General features: G+C 38.8%; 1 protein-coding gene across 1 annotated transcript in view; it reads right to left on the bottom strand.

Moving 5' to 3' along the window:
- TMC1 (transmembrane channel like 1) overlaps window positions 1-18931 on the bottom strand; it is a 71070-nt gene that overhangs the window by 42070 nt on the left and 10069 nt on the right. The window contains exons 4-6 of the mRNA XM_067568565.1: window positions 16002-16142; window positions 4373-4463; window positions 3358-3439 (exon numbers count right to left, since the gene is read on the bottom strand). Of these exons, the coding sequence (XP_067424666.1) occupies window positions 3358-3439; window positions 4373-4463; window positions 16002-16142 (314 nt within the window). The remainder of the gene's footprint in view (window positions 1-3357; window positions 3440-4372; window positions 4464-16001; window positions 16143-18931) is intronic.

The following is an 18931-nucleotide window of genomic DNA, read 5'->3' as shown; positions in this document are numbered from 1 at the left end:
AGCATGTACTGTGCCTGATGATTTCATCAACTGTTTTGTTACTATGTTACCTATTTTCTCTGATAATATATCAGTTAAGATTAGCCTTGTGCCCTAGTTAATTCTAACGTTTATTGACCTGTAGTTATCCATTAAAACTGTCACTAGCTGGGACTGAATTAGGGAGGGGAGAATCATCCAAAACCCTTGTTGCAGAGGAATTGAAATGCCTAATCCTGTTTATGTAGACCTAGAGCTTTTATGTTAGCATTTGCAATTGGCACCGCTTATCCAGCACATTAAACTTTTCAGCTCCTATGAGAGGAAACCTTTATGATTTCTAATATTAGTTTCCCAGATACTTCCACTAGTAACTCCATTTAAGTAGCAAACTTTTACAAGACAAAGGGACAGGCTTTGCCTCTGACTTGTTCTTGACCCTTTGTGCCACCAAACAGCCAGAAAGCTAACTTAACTGGTTTCCCCCTGTATAGGAGAATCCTCAGCTCCTATGCCATCCTGTCATGGGGTGCATAGCTGCATAAAAAGGAATCAGGCCAGGAGTCACTAGGTGTAATTGATTCTGGGCTGACATAAAGGACCTTAAGTTTCACATCAGCAAATTCCCAGGTGTTTTAATGGACCTAAGTACACATTGGGACTGGACAAGCACCTGGTGGCTCCAGGATGAGTGGACTGGCATAGAGGTATCTTAAAAGTAACTTCATGTCCACCCTCCCTTGAGCTGTGCTAGGTGGGGGACAGCCAGTTCTGAAGATCTGACTCAGTCATTTCATCATTGCATTATATGCTTTGCTTTGATGAGCTTCTAGATTTCAAACTTTAGACTTCATTGTTTGATATGGGTTAGATAATCATACATGCTATCCATGGAAGCCTGTATAGTAAAAACATGTTCATTTGCAGTGTAGTGATCATGCTAGTTCATGCTGCAAAATAGTTTCCCCTGGGGCAAAACAGTTTCCCATGCTTGGTCTCTGTCCAAACTTAATCTTTTTAACAAAGATAAATTTCACAATCCTACTTCTTGAGGGTCATTATAAAGGTAACATTTATACTGTGATATTCTGAGTGTCCAGGCATCTTTAAGCTCATGAAGAGAGAAAAGAGCTTATTTCATTGCAGGAGAGAGAAGAAGTGTACATAGACACAGTATCAGTAAACTATCCAGGTCTATTTTTACATACTTCTCCTACTAATGTAACTTGAAACATATGTGGGTTTTAATGGCAAAACAACTCAGTTCAGGCCCACTTATTTACCAAATGTAATCAAAGTATCATTCACATGGGTTCCCAGAATGAATTCTATTCTGTTACCAGCCCACCAAAAGAACCACCTGTCTCCTGCTCTCAATTTGATTTATCTACATTTATTCAACAGCTTCCTTTGTGTGTGAAATTATACCCCCCATGATTGAATAAACTGCTTTGTTCTCTGCTGATAATGATGCCATGTGTTTCAAGTTATTATGTGATGAGTTACCCTTTCTTTTTGGTCTGGTGCCACCTTTCCTCGGATTGCTTTGCAACACAAAATACAAATCAACAAATCAGCTAAAACTCACAGTTGACCATTTTCCTGCTCATGGCCACCTTGACACTATCTATTGCGTGTTCAAAGCCCTCTTCAGCAAAGCAATCTTGCATTATAATTGACTGATCAGTGACTAGGCTCCCACTCAAACCCCTGTGATGTTAAGCCAAGTTTCCTTCAGAGGGGATTTGTTCGTGATGTAAGTCATTACTGAAAGGCCTTCTCCCTGTGAAATATAAAGCTTACCTTATGATAAAACCATTCTCAAATTTTGCAACGACACTAATCGCAAATACTTTGCAATATTATATCCACACTGTGATATCCATGATAATATTCTCTTTTTCTTTATTTTGTATGCTATGATTTAAGAATGCTTAAATAAATAGCATATTATAGGCAAACAACACTGCCAGCCTATAAACTGTATCCCAAGAACACTTTTCCAGAGTTATTTTCAACATTGGGTCATGAAAATTGTTTAAACTTATCAGTGGCATCTGTAGTGGACATTATTATCTGCATGGTAGCTAAGACTTTAAAGGATATTTCTGATGATTAGTTATTAATGCCTTAGCAAGCCAAATACATTTTCACAAAAGACTATATAATATATACATTTTACAATGAATTTTAAAGTATTTTTAGACATACTTCTCTGTGTTTCAGGATCTCCATTTAGTGAATGCGGCCGGTGATCCGGCACGTAGTTCCCAGAAAGAACCCCATACCCAGAGTAGGTCACAATAAATAAAAATATAACTCCCTTTTGAAAGTCATGGACATTTCTCAGTTGATGTAAAACTAAAGTAAACTATAAATAACACTGTAAAATAATTTCAGCATTGGTTAGATAAACAGCTCTTTCTCTTACTTTATTGAAAGAACCTCTCAACAAATTTGAAACCCTCTGATTTCCAGTTCTTTCCAATGGCAACTGAATTCTCCCTACCCAATTCTGCACTACCAAATAGTCAACATGATGATTATATGTATGATCTCTGCAATTAGATATAGTGGTTACAATGCTGTTTATGGTACACTGGATTTGTCCCTTTAAAATAAGAAAAGTGCTATGCAGGCAGAGTGATGGAAGTCATAGTTTGGGTATAAGTTATGTGAGAAACAGTCTGTTTCCGCATACACCAGCACAGCAATTTAGATCAGCTGATCTACTTAAGAGAACAAGTTGTGTGAATTTAGTGGTACTAAAAAGTGCCAGATTGAGAGCCAGGATCACAGAAGTCTAATGCATTTTTTCTATACAACAGGTTCAGCATGGGTAACGGCACTGCCACACCAAAGTGAATTACTCCTAACTGCAGAAATGTTTTTAAGGGTCAGAGGAGTGTTTAGTTTTCAGGTCCAATCAGTCCATTGCCTCATGGCTTTCTCTATGTGCCGCTTAGTCCAATTTCAAAAAGGACTAGATCAAAGCATGTTAACAAACTGTACATCAGCAGGGTCCATGTGGATAGTTAGTCTGGGGCTGGCTAGTGGGAGGTAGATTCATGCTCCAGCTTGCTATAAGTTAGACAAGCTTTGACTATGAAGATTGTTTCATGAAACATAATCTCTTGTTCAGAATGTGACTGTGTCCTGTGCTGTGATTGCTAGAATGAGTGTCAATGCTCTAGAAGGATGACAGAGATCATTTTGGGTTCACTGATAATTAAGAAGCCAGGTCCATCTTCCCTTCTGAGGAATAAAACATTTGGAAAGCTATTTTTAAAAGCAGTAAAAATCTTCTTGGGACCAGGGATGCATCTGGGGTACACCTGCTGCTAAGTTCCAATTTTATTGTTTTCTGCAAGTACTTACTTTCAATCTCTTTGATTTTCATTTCCCATGGTATGCACGCTGTTTTAAAATTCTCAAAATCTCGTTGAAATTTCATCCATTTCTGTAAAGGATCACACACAAAAAAGATGCAGCATTCTTTGTATTCTCATATACATTCAGTCACTCTTCTGAGATTCAGCAAAGAGCTGAGTGAATCATTTGTAACAAATACTTAATTTGTTGTATTTTGCCCTTTTTTTTTCTGTTTGTGGAATGTCTGAACAAATTGTGATTTTTCTTGACTATTATTTGAACTTGTGAACTGTTTCTGATCACTTAACACGTTTTATTCCAAATCTGAAATTCAAACTGTATTCCTTAGTTGTGGTTGGTCTAAATGGTGGTGTCTCTGTCCCTTGATTGAATAAATGTAACTCTTATAATCAGGTTTTCCAGGCAAATTTCAGAGTGTGAAAGTTGAAAATTTGTTGGGTTTTTTTGTGAACATTAATGCTAGTAAAATGTGGTTGCACAAATGTCTGCAGAAAATGAAGCCAAATTGGTAGTGAATATGGTTAAAGCAAAATGTGTTTAAAAATTTGAATAAATATTTGCAGAGATTTTTGTAGTATTCTCTCAGCTCTAAGGCAAAGAGAGAATCTATCAAAGCACTGTCTAATATGCAAAGTGCAGGTTTGCTATATATCATATGCCATTAGTATTTCTGTTACAATGAGGTGAGTGGATCATTCTGAATCTTTTCAAGAAGCATGATCTTCATTGGCTTTCTTTATTCTGGGCCTAATCCGAAACCCGGTCTTAATCTCCAGAGGATGAAACTCTTGATGGAACAGTTTGCAAGGGTCTGGAAGATAGATTCTAATCAGCAGGTATGGATTTGGGTAAAGACTTCTGCTTTGGGATAATGGAGGACAAAAGTCGTCAAAAATGCCAGTGAATTATGGGATGGTATTTATGAGGATGTAGTGAGAGTGATAATCTACAGCAATCTATTGCTTTGCAAGGTTTGAAATTAATTAAATAAAATCCTTACCTTTGTCATCATCACTTTGTATGCATAAAACTTTTTCCCTTTTCCTTTTCCAAGGGCACCTTCAAATTTTTCTACAAAAAGCTGGGCTTCCCTGAGAAATAAGGACAAAGAGGCATGAAGGTTATATTATGGTAAAACAAGAATTCCTGCCACTTCAGTGTTTGAAAGACATGTCATATTGCTCCATACTCAAATTTCATATATCCCTGTTCCCTTAATGACGTGTTAAGAAAATGCTGTTATAGTTTGTATTTCTCAGAAATTTAATCATTCATAGTGTAACCAAAGGAAACCAACTTGAGTCATCTAGTCTAAGCCAACTCCATTTTCCAGAACTGAACTCTACTTAATTTCTGCTAATGCCATCTAGCCTGTTCTTGAATATTAGCAGTCATGGTGTCTTGTTTTGTAATCTAGCCTATTGCCCAGTAGCACTTCCTCTTAAGAATTATTTCCTTTTCTTCAGGCCATTGGTCCTAATCCATTCATCCATGGAACTATATGAATTATTCTTCTTTCATTTCATTTCAATTGTTACACTGAAGATATTTATAGACTATAATCATGGTCCCTTGTATCTGCTCTCTTCTAGACAATATATATTTTACCCTCTCAATGCCTCCACGTATGTCTTGTCCTATTGTACAGTCTCTGAATTATTTTCTCATAATTGTGGGTTCAATTGGCTTCAGAAGATTAGAGTTTTGACTGACAAAATTATTAGTGTTCCCTAGTCAGATAGATATGATAGAAGAGTGAAAGGAAAAAGAAAGAGAGATCCTTAAAACGTTTTTAAGTTTTTTGTGTAACATCGGCACTTTAAAATTATGATCAGATGAGACGAGTCATTTACTAGTCTCTTCCACCCCCATTTTATTCTTATTTGTGAGCACAGACTCTAAGGTACCAGCATAGGTCCTTTATTGAGGAGAGGTGGCAGCTTTAACTGCTGAATGACCAGGTCAAAAGTGCTAGATAAAAGAAAGAAGACTTCTTAAAATCCAATGTTTTCACAGTCATATCAAAAACTTTATATGGTTGGTAGTCACCAGATGGCATTAATACAGAGTATCCTATGCATTCTGATTAATTGCTGTTTAGACATTTGGAGAATGGTGGGCAGTTGGAGAAATGCTAGCTACTAGTTGTGGTGCAGTTCTTTTCTGGAAGTTGTGCAAACAGGCTCATTGCCTGAGTGCGTCTGACTGGAGATATTTCTTATGCATAGATCTGCTGCTCACAGGTTTTATCCACACAAGCAAGGAAAACCATTACAATGTTTCAAAACATTACAAAAACTGCAGGTGAACTTTATGTAAGAAGAATATAATTAACCAACTTAGAATTGCCATGTAAACCAAAGCTAATATCCTCTATTTTTATGAAAAATATTGTGGGATTTGAATGACTGCAGGTGTTTAGAAATAGCCCTGACGCTTCTAACACCATTTGTTCAATTCAGAAGGGTGTCACCTACTGAATCAGCATCAATACTACTTACTGTAGCACTAGTTGATTCTTGGAGGCTTGACATCCAAGCACAGGGCTTAGATTGTGAAAGGGTTGAAGAAATTATAACCTGTAGTACCATGGCTAATATATATGCTTTTGGCCATTCATTCAGTTTATTTTACAGTTCTAGTCTTCAAAATAAAAAAATACACTCCTCAAAGCGAAGCAAGAGGAGATTAGAAAGTCAAATGGATAATATTCAAACAAAAGCCTGACACAGTATCACCAACATGAAAAAATTTCCTCTGTAGTGTGCATTAACACATCATACATCCATAACCAGGTATAAAAATTCTCCAGAAACTTCTCTTTTTCTGTTATACAATGATCATGAGTTTAACTAAGCCAAAACAAATAAATTATTTTCCACAGGCAAAGATATAAAAAACCTGTCTTTTAGATCATGAATGCCAGCCCTCAATCAAATCCAAGGGTTTAAACTGGGCATGCCTGTTTGTAGTGCAATGAATGTCACCTTAAATGCCTATTACATTTTTCCTCGGCACTAAAATATAATTTTTGATTCCTCTCTGGGTCCTGGATTCTCTGGCAAGGAAGGGTTAAAAAACAAATAGCATTTAAAACTAGTGAGTTACCTTGGTAGTCTACAAGCTTTTCTGTGTTGATCTCTAAAATGGTTGCAAATTTCTAGTGCAAACTGACTTCTTGCCCTTTGGATTAGTAATCCAGGTTTCCTAGACTACTACTGGTGTGTTCCCATGTCTTTCCCCAGTGAAGTTCCCATTGCTCTTCCTCTCTCATTTGGCTTTCCCCTCCTCTTTATTATTGACTGATAAGCTTTTCTTCCTCTCCACTTTTCCTCAGGTGTCTGGCTAGGTCCCTGGTGGTTCCTTGTGCATGTTATGAAAATTCCATATCTGCATGACAGTATTTAATCTGTCTATATATTTTTAGGGCTTTAATTTTACTAATCACACTGGGCCAAATTCATGAGCATACACACAGCTCAGAAGATTATACATGCCAGTGGTTATTTAGGCTCCTAACTAGGCATTTATGCATGCAATTAACTGATTTGTACACAGAAGATTGTAATTAACATACAAAACGTTGAAACTATGCATACAAATGCAATTTTTTTTTTACTTGTACGTGGGCTTATGCGTTGTAAAAATTTGGCCCAAGGCAATCTCAGATGAAATTAAACTCCGGCAATCAGTTTCACAAAACAGGTCTTTTAGATGCCTTTCAGCGTTCCATGCACAATTCTAGTCTAGTTAGTATACACTTATGCAGATCTTCTCTTTTAAATAGAAAGGGAGGCCTTCACTTTAACAGGGCTCCACTGTATATTTAATACTGAAATATTTGCTTATCATAATCTAGGTACCTATGCAAAGTATGGGGCACTTGAATACAGGTCTGATAACACTCACCATTCCTGTTAAAGGTTCACTCAGAAGCCTCAGACACATCCCACAGCAAACAAAAGGAGACACATACCACATGGTATTATTGGGTAGATGAAAGAAGCTTGCTACTATTCAGCATCTTGTGTCAGAATGAAAGCACTTTGAGTCAAAATGACACTTGATGTTCTACATATGTGCCTTCTCCTTTGATGGGCAGTGCATTTTTGGTTATAGCTGACTTTTAAAGAGCATTTTTGTGTTCTCATTACAGCTTTAGGAAGACCCAGTGCATAACATCCTCCTAGGGGGGACCTGCCACATGAAAACATATAGAAAAGCCATTACATGCTCTGCAGCAGTCCAGCCATGAGCAGCATCCAGGAACACTTGCATGACTAATTTCAAGTCCCTATTTAATTAGTAGTTGAGTGCAAATCTCAATAACAAGTGGATTCCATGAAAAATTCCCACTGGAGTTTTTAACAAAAGAGATGACAAGCAAATCTAATAGTGGAGCAGAGCTTGAAAGAGGGCACATGAGTGATGAGACAGAACATGTATGCAGTTGCATGCAAGGAACGAATAAGGAAAGCATAAGCCCCTTATGATGCTGCAGCCGTCAAACAGCTACTGCAGAGTGCTTTCTCCTTGCTCCTGCTCATCTCTCCTCCCTCAGAGACTCTCAATGGCTTTGTTCCAAGTTAATTCCACTGAATTAAAATGATTACTTCTAGGTTGTTTGCTGTGAGATCAAAGTCAGGCCCTCAATGATTTGTAGGTCAGGGGGAAACTATGAAAATTTCCTGCACTCCCTCCAAAACTTCCTGGGTCCTGCCTGGCTTTAAACATGTGACAATCAGGTTATATCTAGCCAATGAATGTATTTCCCTGTCCTCTACGTGTTTGTATGTGATGCACATTGTTATTTCCTAAACATATTTTGAAATGCTAATTACCTCAGTCCTCAGTTTTGAGAATAAGAATTTTTTATTTGTGCATCCCTGGAGCATCATAACAAGCCTCTGCACTTTGTGCTAAGAAAAGTGAGAAGCAGAGGAAAAGCAGTCCTGTCATTGCAACAATTTATTAAATTCCTTCTGCACATTTTTGAGAAGCATCTTCAAAAAAAAAAAAAATCAGACTACATGCAAAATGATACAATCTCACAAAAATGAGGCAGTGTCAAAAACAACACTGAAAGACAAAAGTGAGCTTTGTAATCACTGGTATCGTGTTATAGGTAAATTATCTATATCACAAGATAGGCCAAAGTGTACCCCTTTAGCTAACTGTGAGAACTTTTTTGAGTTCAGAGAAAACTTATTAATCTAATTGCCAACACAAGGAGCTAATAAATATTTCATGGGACCAGGTAATATTGCTCTTAAGTAGCCCAGGTTAATTATTAATCCTAGGTATGCGGTTGCAGCTTCCAAAGTGCTAGATATACTGCATGTAGGGCAGTTCAGCATTTACAAGGTAGAGGATGTATTACAGCACTTAGAGGTTGCTGCTGGTGAAGAGGATTCAAGTGGCTAGCTCATATTTTTCAGTAACAGTTCAGGAAGGTTTCAGTCACCAACATGTAAAAAGTCATTAAAAAGAAATGTCCTATTAATATTGATCACCTTGGCCTTCTCCACGTAAGCCTTAAGAAGACTGGCTAAAAGTTGACAGCAACACAATTGTTGCCAGGTGGCAGTTAGCTTGGAAAATGGCTCAACAGTAATAATGGACAAACTCTGGTGCCATTTAATGCCCAGCTGGGTTTGGTGGCTGCCAATAAATTCATAGCAACAGAATCAAAGTACAGATACATGTGGATGATGATCATAGCTGAAGATGAACATTTTTTCCTTCATATCACAGAGAAGAGAAGCTTGTGATTGTTGGTTTGTTTTTGTCATGTTGCATTTATAGAATATTCTATTATCATACATCAATTTTCATGGCTACTTTGGATTATAAAGAAAAAAACTGGATAAAAAAGACAAATTCTAAACACCCCCCCCCCCCCACACACACACACACAAAACTCATCCCTCTTATTTAGAATATCAACCACTGAAAAAAGTTGGTACCTATCCACTCCCGCTGGAGTCAGTGAGAGAGTTAACAGTGATTCCAGTGGAACCAAGCTCAGTGCCTGTAGAACTCAGCACCAGCAGCTGGGCTCTACTTCCCTTACCAAGGATACTAGTAACAGCCTGAAGATTCTCTCCCTCCTCCTTTTAACTTTATATGAGCCAGTTATGTTTTAGGGACCCTCCCAAATATCCTTTGTTGACTGTCACCATTCCTACAGCCACTCCAAAATTGCCTTATGATTCTCTGGGCATTCCATATTTATTTGGAGCTGCTTTGTGAATGATACAGGCTTGATGTATGTCTGCCATCTCCTTCATATTTTGTTATCATTCATTTAATTGCAGTTCATACATTGGTGTTGACTTTATTGTGTAGCTTTACCTTTAACAAAAAATGTTAAACAAGGGAGAATTATAATAGTTACAAGGCACACTATCACATAATTGCAGGATTACATGGCAATTTAATAGAGTACGCTGCCAGATCTGACTACGTAGCACTTAATGGCCTCTGTAGATTATACAGTCCATACCTCGTGTGTGTAAAATGTAACTGACCAATGCCAGCAATGAGAATTAGAACTGTACTCCAAAACCAAATACAGAAGCCCAGTTTTCAAATGTGTTCCTGTCACCCCCCAAGACCTAAGAAACATTGGAAAACTAGGTGGCTGGATAGATGTGGATACACCCATATGTCTCACATCCTCAGGTGATGTAAACCTGTGTAAATTTCACAGAGTTAAACCACCTTGCCCCATCTGAAGAGCTGGCCCATAATATATTATATCTAGGACTAAGTCACTTGTCTAATATCTCTATAAACATCATTTGTAGGTTCACTTTCTTCAAATCCAGTTCAGGTAAATAGCAGCAAAAGGTCATTACCATTGGAGTAGCCTTTGTGAAACATGTTGGTCTCAGGCCAGTTCCTAGAGGATAAGTATCCATATCACAGAAAATACCACCCCCCAAATAAAGAGAAGAGGACAGAGGACAGTTTGCACTACCTTCTAATCCTTAAGGACTCTCCCTCCATTTCAGAATTAATACACATGGGCTTGGTAATGTGGAGAAGTTTACACAGACACTGCCCATGCTGTAACTTTCCTAGCATAAACAAAGCACTTTATTCACCAAAGTGGCCCATCTGACCTCTCTCGTAGGCATTACACTCAGCAAAAGGAATAGGCACATCCTGGAATAATGGTCTGTCCCACGCCAGCTGAAACCAGAAAAAGCCCAGGTAGCTGAACAAGAAGGAGGAAGGAAATGCAAAATGTCTAATCTCACTGAAGCCAGGAAATTCAGAGAGGCTGAATCACCATCCTTCACTACTTCAGTTGTTGGGGTAGTGCAGAGAATCTGGCCTTCTATCCAGTAAATGAGAACAGAATCTTACATACCATATAGGTTAGATCACCCCGCAGAGAAAAAATTTTTGGGATTAGTGGGGGTTGGACTAGCAAGGGACAGAGCATTCCATCAAAGGGTAAATTTTGCCCTCAAATAAATTAAGCAGGATGTTCAGCCACCCACTATGGATTTCTTGAGATTACCAAGATGCAAAGCCTTTGCATAAGCTCTTATTGAACATTACCCATATCTCAGCATGAATATTCCTTATGAGGCTGTTTGAAGGATGATGCACCTAGTTAATCTCTTTCTCTCTCTCTCACACACACACACACACACACACACACACCCAGAGAGCTGTCTGTGAAATCTGAAGATTGGGGAAGAGTGCTACAGAAATTTAGAACCCCAAATTTGTCATAAGCAAGTAATGTAAGTGTGTCTTTTGTATGTGAATTCTAGCTTTGCACCAGAACATTAAAAATGTATAGGCCATACATTTTCAGAACAAAACTAAAGAGCAAAGAATAAAACAATACACTTCCTTCTAAAAGCAGAATGAAATTCTTTACAATGCGATCACCTTTTCTGGTCAGTGTGATACTGGCGTATTACTCTAACTTTGCCATGAAAGTTTAACTAAAGCTTCTGCATTAATGTTTTTTCACCAAGGAAAAGTGGAAGCAAAGGAAACTGATAGAATTGTGAGACAAGCTCCAGTGAAATCTCACTTTCTAGAGATTGGAACAAGCAAAATGGAACAGCTTCCCTCCCTCTAACTATAGAGCATTGATGCACACACTCTCTTCCTTCATTTTATAATTATTTGAAATTAATTACACCAATCCCCTCCCAGCTCAGGTAGTCAGATGGTACAGCTGCTCAGAAAAGAGCCAGGAGGTGGTTGAAGCAAATAATTACTAAAAATTAAAATCTAAGAACAACATTCTCAAACTTGGGTTATTAAAATTAAGTACCTAGAGGTAACATTTTCAAAAGCACCTAAGAGACTAAGTAGCCTAAGGCCCATTTTCAAAAATGACTTTGGCACTTAGGGCCAGTCTATATAAAGTTTTGAGTTTCTTTTCCCCCATACAGGGGTAAGCTATGGAGATATAAGCACCTTCATATCAATATAAATGTGTCTGCTCCAGGGGGTTTAATTTTGTTTCTAAAGAGATATAGTTAAAACAGCATAAAAACTGTGAGTAAACAAGCTCTAAGGCTGTTATTGAAAGTCAGTGGGACTTGGAGTCTGAAATGCCTAAATCACTTTGGAAAATGGGATTTAGACACTTTGGAAAATTTTACAGTAGGTCTGTCTTTTGGTACCTAAATAACTGGCTTCATTTCCATAGGTGCTGCGCATTCACTACTCCATTGATTTCAATGAAATCTAGTGAAATCAAGACACTTATGGAGGGGAATCAAATATGGATTTAGATGCCTAACTTTAGGCACCTTCATTTGAAAATGGGACCTGGTTATTAGCTTTTAGGTTCTAATTTTTGTTTTGTTTTTCTCCACTGAGCAGAGGTCTGAATCTCTATACATAAGTGGCAATCTAAAATAGGATTGTCTGGTATAAACTCTAACTATTTTTGGAATCGTATTGATATAGCTAGAAGGTAACACATGTGAGTCATCAGTTTATAAAAATAGATTTCAGTATAAAGAACTGATCTGAAGAACTGTCATTTCCTCTTGGAACGCAGATATTTTCTGGGGTAAGCTATTACAATGCTCCTAGGCCTACTTTAAAGAGAACTGTGTGTTTAGCACACCACAAAAGAAATCATTGTTTTGGAAAGACACTAGAGAACACATTGGTACATATTTGTGTATTCACATAAACCTTTCGATATGAGAAAATAAAATTTAACACACTTCTAGTGTCCCAGTCTGGATATCAGAAATATAATAATTTAACTAATCTAAATTTAAAATTGAATAATTAAATTAATTTACATATAATTAAAACGGTTAAAGGAACAAGAATATCTTGATTAAAAAATTGACATCATAACATCAAAAAAGAACAGAATATCCCAGGGTGGGATTTTTAAAAGAGCTCAGTGTTTGCCTAACAGAAAATCCCACACTCAGAATACCCAAAAAAAGGGGGCATAAACCACAGAGAAACAATGAGAGAACTTTAACAGACACTGGAGAACATATCCACCACATTATAATAGCAATAGAGTCAGGGGACCTGTTTACAAAACAGTTCATAGATCCACAGATCTTAAGGCCACAAGGGAACATTATGATCACCCAGTCTGATCTTTTGCATAATAAAGGCCCTAGAAAATCACCAAGTGGCTCCTGCTTCAAGCCCATAACTACTGGTTGAGCAACTGCATATATTTTAGAAAGGTCCAGTCTTAATTTAAAGACTGCGGATGATGCAATCTGCCCTGTCCCTAGGTATGTTATTACAATGGCTAATTACTCTCATTGTAAAAAATGTGCATCAGCTGTCTCCAGACAGTTATATTTTATAGTATCATGACAATAAAATGAGAGAGAGCATGTCCGTGTTAAGGCTGGAAGAGAAAACTGAACTTTAAGATGAAATTTTTGTTCCTACTTAAAGACTGTAACTACAAGGGTTATCCTATCTAGGTGAGGATTCTACAGTCCTAGACTAGATAAAGAGTATTCTGCGGAGCTTTGATTTTTCTGAAATTTCTCTCCATTTTCTGAATTCACAGATTCATACGTTATAAGGCCAGAAGCGACCATTGTGAAAATCTAGTTTGACCTGCTGTATAACACAGGCCATAGGATTTCCCTGATTTAACTCCTGTTTGAACTGGAGCATATCCATGGGGGTGGGTATAAGAGGCTTAGGCCCAAACAGCTGCTATTGTCGGAAGCTCCCGCTCGGCCTCTGGCCCCGAGGCCCCCACGCTTGCTCCGCTTCTCCCCACCCCCCACAAGAGCAAGCAGCAGGAAGGAGGGAGCTTGGGGGAGGAAGTGGAATGGGGGCAGGATGAAGCGGAACAAGAGCAGGGGGGCCAAGAGGAGTAAGCAGTGTGGGAGGGGGCTGAGCAGGGGTGAGGCAGGGTCTCAGGGAGAGGAGGCACAGCAGGGGTGGGGACTCAGGGGGGAGCCAGCCTCCCCAAATTCAAAAGTTATGTGCTGCCTATGAGCATATCACTTAGAAAAACATCCAAGTCTGATTTTAAAATGTCCAGTGATGGAGAATCCACCACCACCTTTGGTAAGTGGTTCCAGTAGTTAATTACCCTCACGGATTGCTGTTTGCCAGAAGCTAGAAATGGGTGAAATCATGATTATCTGTTCTTTTCATTCCCTCTGAACCACCTAGCATTGACCACTGTCAGAAGACCGGATACTGGGCTAGATGGACCATTGGTCTAACCCGATATGGCCATTCTTAGGATGTTATGTTAGAGCCTTATTTCTAGTCTGAATTTGTCTAGCTTCAACTTCCAGCCATTGGATCTTGTTACACCTTTCTCTGCTAGATTGAAAAGCCCTCTGTTATCAAATTTCTATTCCCCATGTAGGTACTCAAAGATGCTTTATATACCAAGATATTCTTGACTTAAGATAATTTGGAAGTACTGGACACTTGGAGTAACTTTGCTGGGGATTCTCAAGAGAAGAAAAATGAATTGCAAGATTCAGAGGAGCCTGTGTGTACAGAAGTACCTGCCTGGAGCCCTTGGTCAAAAGCATGGACCATAAGTCCCTTTCCTAGAAGATGCTGGCCGGACAGTGCTAGCAGTCAGAGAGGGTACAAGGAGGAGGGCAGGCAGGCACAGAGGAAGCCAGGTTACCAAAGCACACTGCAGGGCTGCACAGTTTCCTATTCCTATTCCTGTTCATTTCATTTAATTCATAGTTGCATTGACTTCTGTATTGCAAAACATCACTTAACTCAACATGGCCAAGTTGCTTCCCACAGAAAGATCAACATTTCATGTGTTTTGCCAGTTCTGCTAAGGCATAAATGTTCTACCTTTTTCAGATGAATTTTTCAGATCATTTCAAGAGAAAATACATGAGACCCAGGCCTGTCTCAATTAAACAGACTCAAGTGGGTGTGGAAACAAAACTATAACCCCTGAGGGCTCTGCGTGGAACTATATAAATTTCTGCTAAGCAAACAAAGCAGCCAAAGAAGGGACTGCTACATGGGGGGAGGGAGGGGAGAAAATGGGGCCCAGCTAGAGCCACCTCAACCCCCCCCTGGAGCCCCAGAACTATCCAAAGCAGGCCTCCTCTACTCTGGGGGTACTAGAATCCAGGTGGTGCCACCTGTCTCTCCCTCTCAACACGTGGCCTTGGGAAAAAAATGCAGAGAGGAACAACCAGCCAAAGACTCCAGAGGCAGACAAAACAGGGATGTTAGGACTTTCTGAGAACTTTCTCCAGTTTTGACTGGACTTTCTCTGCCCTGTGCCAACTGGCTGTTTGCTCCAAGCCTGGTCCTCTGTCACAGTCTCTTCACTTTCACCCTTACCTTCCTTTCCTCTATCTTGTCCCCCCCTTCCCTTCAATGTCTCTTCTCCCTTCACCTTTCTTTCCATTTAGCTGATCCCCTACTAACTAACCCTAAGGACCCCCCCCCCAAAAAAAATAGTGGCACTAACATGACTGCCATCACATTGTTCACTCTGCTTGTGTGTTACACCTCTTCCCTCACCCTGTGTCTGGTTCATCTATTTTGATTGTAAGCATTTATTTCCACTGGAAACTTATTTGCTAGTGAAAACAACCTTTTAGCTTTAGTGAAAATGGAAGTCGGGCATTCACTAAGGCCAAAGGAAGTTTGTGCTGGCAACAAATGCATAAAATGTGAAGTCAAAGTTCCCAATGTCTTGTTTTTCTCAAATTCAATTAAATTTTTATTCATTTCATTAGCAGACAGAGAATTTTTCCATGAATCTTGAAATATATGCTAAAATTGCAGCATACAAAAGCAGACAAATGGCATTCAGGGCAGCTCTTAAGATAGTGACCTTTCTAATTGATGGCAAATGATCATGATCAGAAAAGTCTGATCAGGGTGGATAATGGAAAAAAAACCAGATCTGACTCCTTCATAATTTGAACCCAGATCTAAAGGAGGTGAAGGAGCATTGGGCCATTGAAGTCCCAAGGATGGTCTTAAAAAAATTTAAAAGAGTCTGATTGCTAAGGCTGCTTAAAGTTGATTAGGTAAAAAGATATAGAAATAAAGATAAAACTTGAGAAAAACAGTAAGAAGAGAGTATACAGTGCAAATACCAAAGTGACAGTGTTATTCATTATCAAATCAGACCATACTTCAGGACATCTAGTTTCTTTTTCATCTGCCATGGTTTGTTTCGTAACGTGGCAATTAGTTTCTTTTTCTCTTCCACCTCTTCCTTCAGCTTGGCCAATTCCTCCTCTGTAATTGGCTCCTCTTCAGAGTCAGAATCAGAGCTTCAAACAAAAATGGAGGAATAAATACAGTAAGTTAAAAAACTTAAGGGTAATAGGAAGTGTCACTTAGGCAGATATTTGGTGCTAGCTCCTTAACGTGAAATACTAGATGATCCTCTAGGTCTGTGACTTGCAATTGTAACTCTGAACTTGAATTTCTGTAACCCTGAACCTGAAATGAAGTATTTGGAGCCTGAAGTACTGAAACTGAGCTGGACTATGACAGTGACAGAGATGTAGGACCTGATCCAAAGGCCATTGAAGCCAATGGGATTTTTTCCATTGCCTTCAATGAGCTGTGGATCAGGCCTTTACAGAGCAAGAGATCTCCTCAAGGGTAACCCAATCTGTTAGATATAAAGGTTCAAGTAAGGATACCCAGTTTGAAACACTGTATAGGTTCTTTTAAAAGGGTGTTTAAACCCAGTGAGGGTGGGGGTGTTTTTTCAAACTGAAGTTTTGAGAGAGTCATTTCCCCCCCAGTTTTTTTCAGTTTATGATTAAAGCCAGAATTCTGTCTGAGGCTCTAGGGGATGGAATGTGGTCAGCAGCCCCAAACCCTGTTAAACAGTACAATATTCGCGCCCCCCACCCCCGTGAAGGCTCATCTCTGTTGGCTAGTTTGAAATGGGAGGAGTCATACCCTCTCTCTCTCTTCCCCAACACCTGCGAAGAGCTAGTCATAATCTGAACTTTAAATTGCAATAATGATCATCACCCATCTTGTTATTAATACCTAAAGACAGACCATATGGCTTTTTAAATTATGCGTGTTTTATAGAGAGAGGAGCTAAAACCAAAAGTTCAGATCTGAACCACTTTGAATTTGGGAGGAGCCTGTGTCATATTCTGCTCTCTGGATTTCAATCCCACCCTATGGCTTTGGTTCCAAAGGGCTTTATTTTCTAGTCTTAGTTTATATGTGACTAAAATCTTGTGACCCCATCTGTTTGCATGAGAAATTGATTTGGCAAATGTACAAATCTCGGAACTCTCACAAGATCATCCAATTTCACATGACTTCTGCTATGTAGAAACAAAATGTCATGAGATTTTACCTCTGTCAAACCTATCCCTGAATTAAACTTAAACCCTAGTCTAAAACCAATGAAGATGCAAACATCATTGCAGTGGCCCATCTCCAATTATATATAAATACAGATACACTACCACAGTAAAGCTGAGCTGGTACCACGCTGTTAGTGGGTAGTTCAGAATGTACTGGATATGAGACTGTGCTGAGTAACATTCCCTCCACTGCATAACTATCCCTGACTGCATAACATGGCTAAAGATAGTTATGACAGATATGGTAATTTCCTGAAATATCATTGAACGATCGTTTGGTATTAAGCTTATGTATTATTATGGGCTGGAATTGTATGTATCTTTTTTATGTGGGAGATGTGACAAATATTGCAACCCCATGTAGTATCTTTGGGCTCCATTGTTTTAAATGAATGGTTGATAGTATGATTATGTTCTACTCCATGAGGGAGGGCTACGATAGTTCCACCAGGAACAAAAAACAGTGGGTGGTGATTAAAGCAAATCAGCCATGTTGTAACCCCCCAGAGAGGTATCACCTCCTGGGTGGCTTGCATATCCTAGCTCAATCTAGATTCTCCAGAGACCAACAGACAAAGAAAGGACTTTTGGATAAATAGTCTTAATTTAAACATACTCTTTCTGATCCAGCAAATGGACAGAACCTTCTGTCCAAGGGGAGCCCAATCCTTCTAGAAGAGGTGGAAGGACTGACTCCTACCAGAGTTCTTCTTGCAGTTGGGGGTGATCTCTGGTGTAAACTATTGGCATGTGTGTAGTTTTTTTAATTGTTTTTAATATGTCTTCTCTGTAATGCTTTCACCTTAAGAATAAATGTGCTTGCTTATAAAAAGTTGTGTGGTAACATGTAACTGTGGGCCCATAGCTTCTGAAGAGAAAGTAAAGTGCAGATGCTGCCCTGTCTAGGCAATCTGGCTTGCTGTGCAGCCTGAAAAAAACCTGGTCAAGAGGGAGAGAGATGTTGGTCTCTGCCAAAGAGAGATGATGGCTGAGGAGCCAGGAACCTAAAGTGATGCTGTCAAGGGATCATGAGAGGGAGATACAAGTGTGGTCACCCTGAACTGTGACAATAACTACTTACTGCTTTCCCTTATATGACTACAAACAGATAACTGTCAGCATCAGAAATCATTTTTTGCAGCAGCGGTATGGGGAAAAATGCTTAAAAATTGGTGAACTCAACTCAATGCAGAGGATAGTGGCTAAAGCTGAACAAACAATTCACAAAAACAATATATCCAATGAATTTAGCCCTTTTTCCTGTTCTGAATTTTCTGTGAATGGACTGAAGCCTTTAGGAAATTGTTTGCTATTTGAATTTGTTTTAGGAATGGATTATACATGCAAAGTCTAGCCTATGAACTTCAAAAATTGCTTGCTGACATTACATCTTTGAAAGTTTGATATGCATTAACTGATATTTGAGCTGTGATTGGTTACTTAAGTCATATAATGTGTTTTCTGTTTCCTGACGGGATGACCAAGGATTTATAAACGGTTTCAAATTTCCTTCAAAACAAATTCCATTTGCTAATGCAATGAATTATGTGATGAACCGGACTTCAGCTATGGACCTAAAATGCGCTTTCTATTAATATTTGCACCAAAATGTTTGTCAGCATGAATGATTATGAAAAGCTAATAAAAAATCTTCATTTTGACTGTGCTGGTGTACTTCTTTTTGGAAGGCATCAAAATATTTTTTTTTTTTCAATCTTCAC

The sequence above is a fragment of the Emydura macquarii genome, unplaced genomic scaffold (genome assembly GCF_026122565.2).
Source record: "Emydura macquarii macquarii isolate MOO-44397 ecotype Brisbane River unplaced genomic scaffold, CSIRO-AGI_Emac_v2 contig_2897, whole genome shotgun sequence".
NCBI classification, from domain to species: Eukaryota; Metazoa; Chordata; order Testudines; family Chelidae; genus Emydura; species Emydura macquarii.
This window is presented reverse-complemented; position numbering and strand designations above follow the sequence as displayed.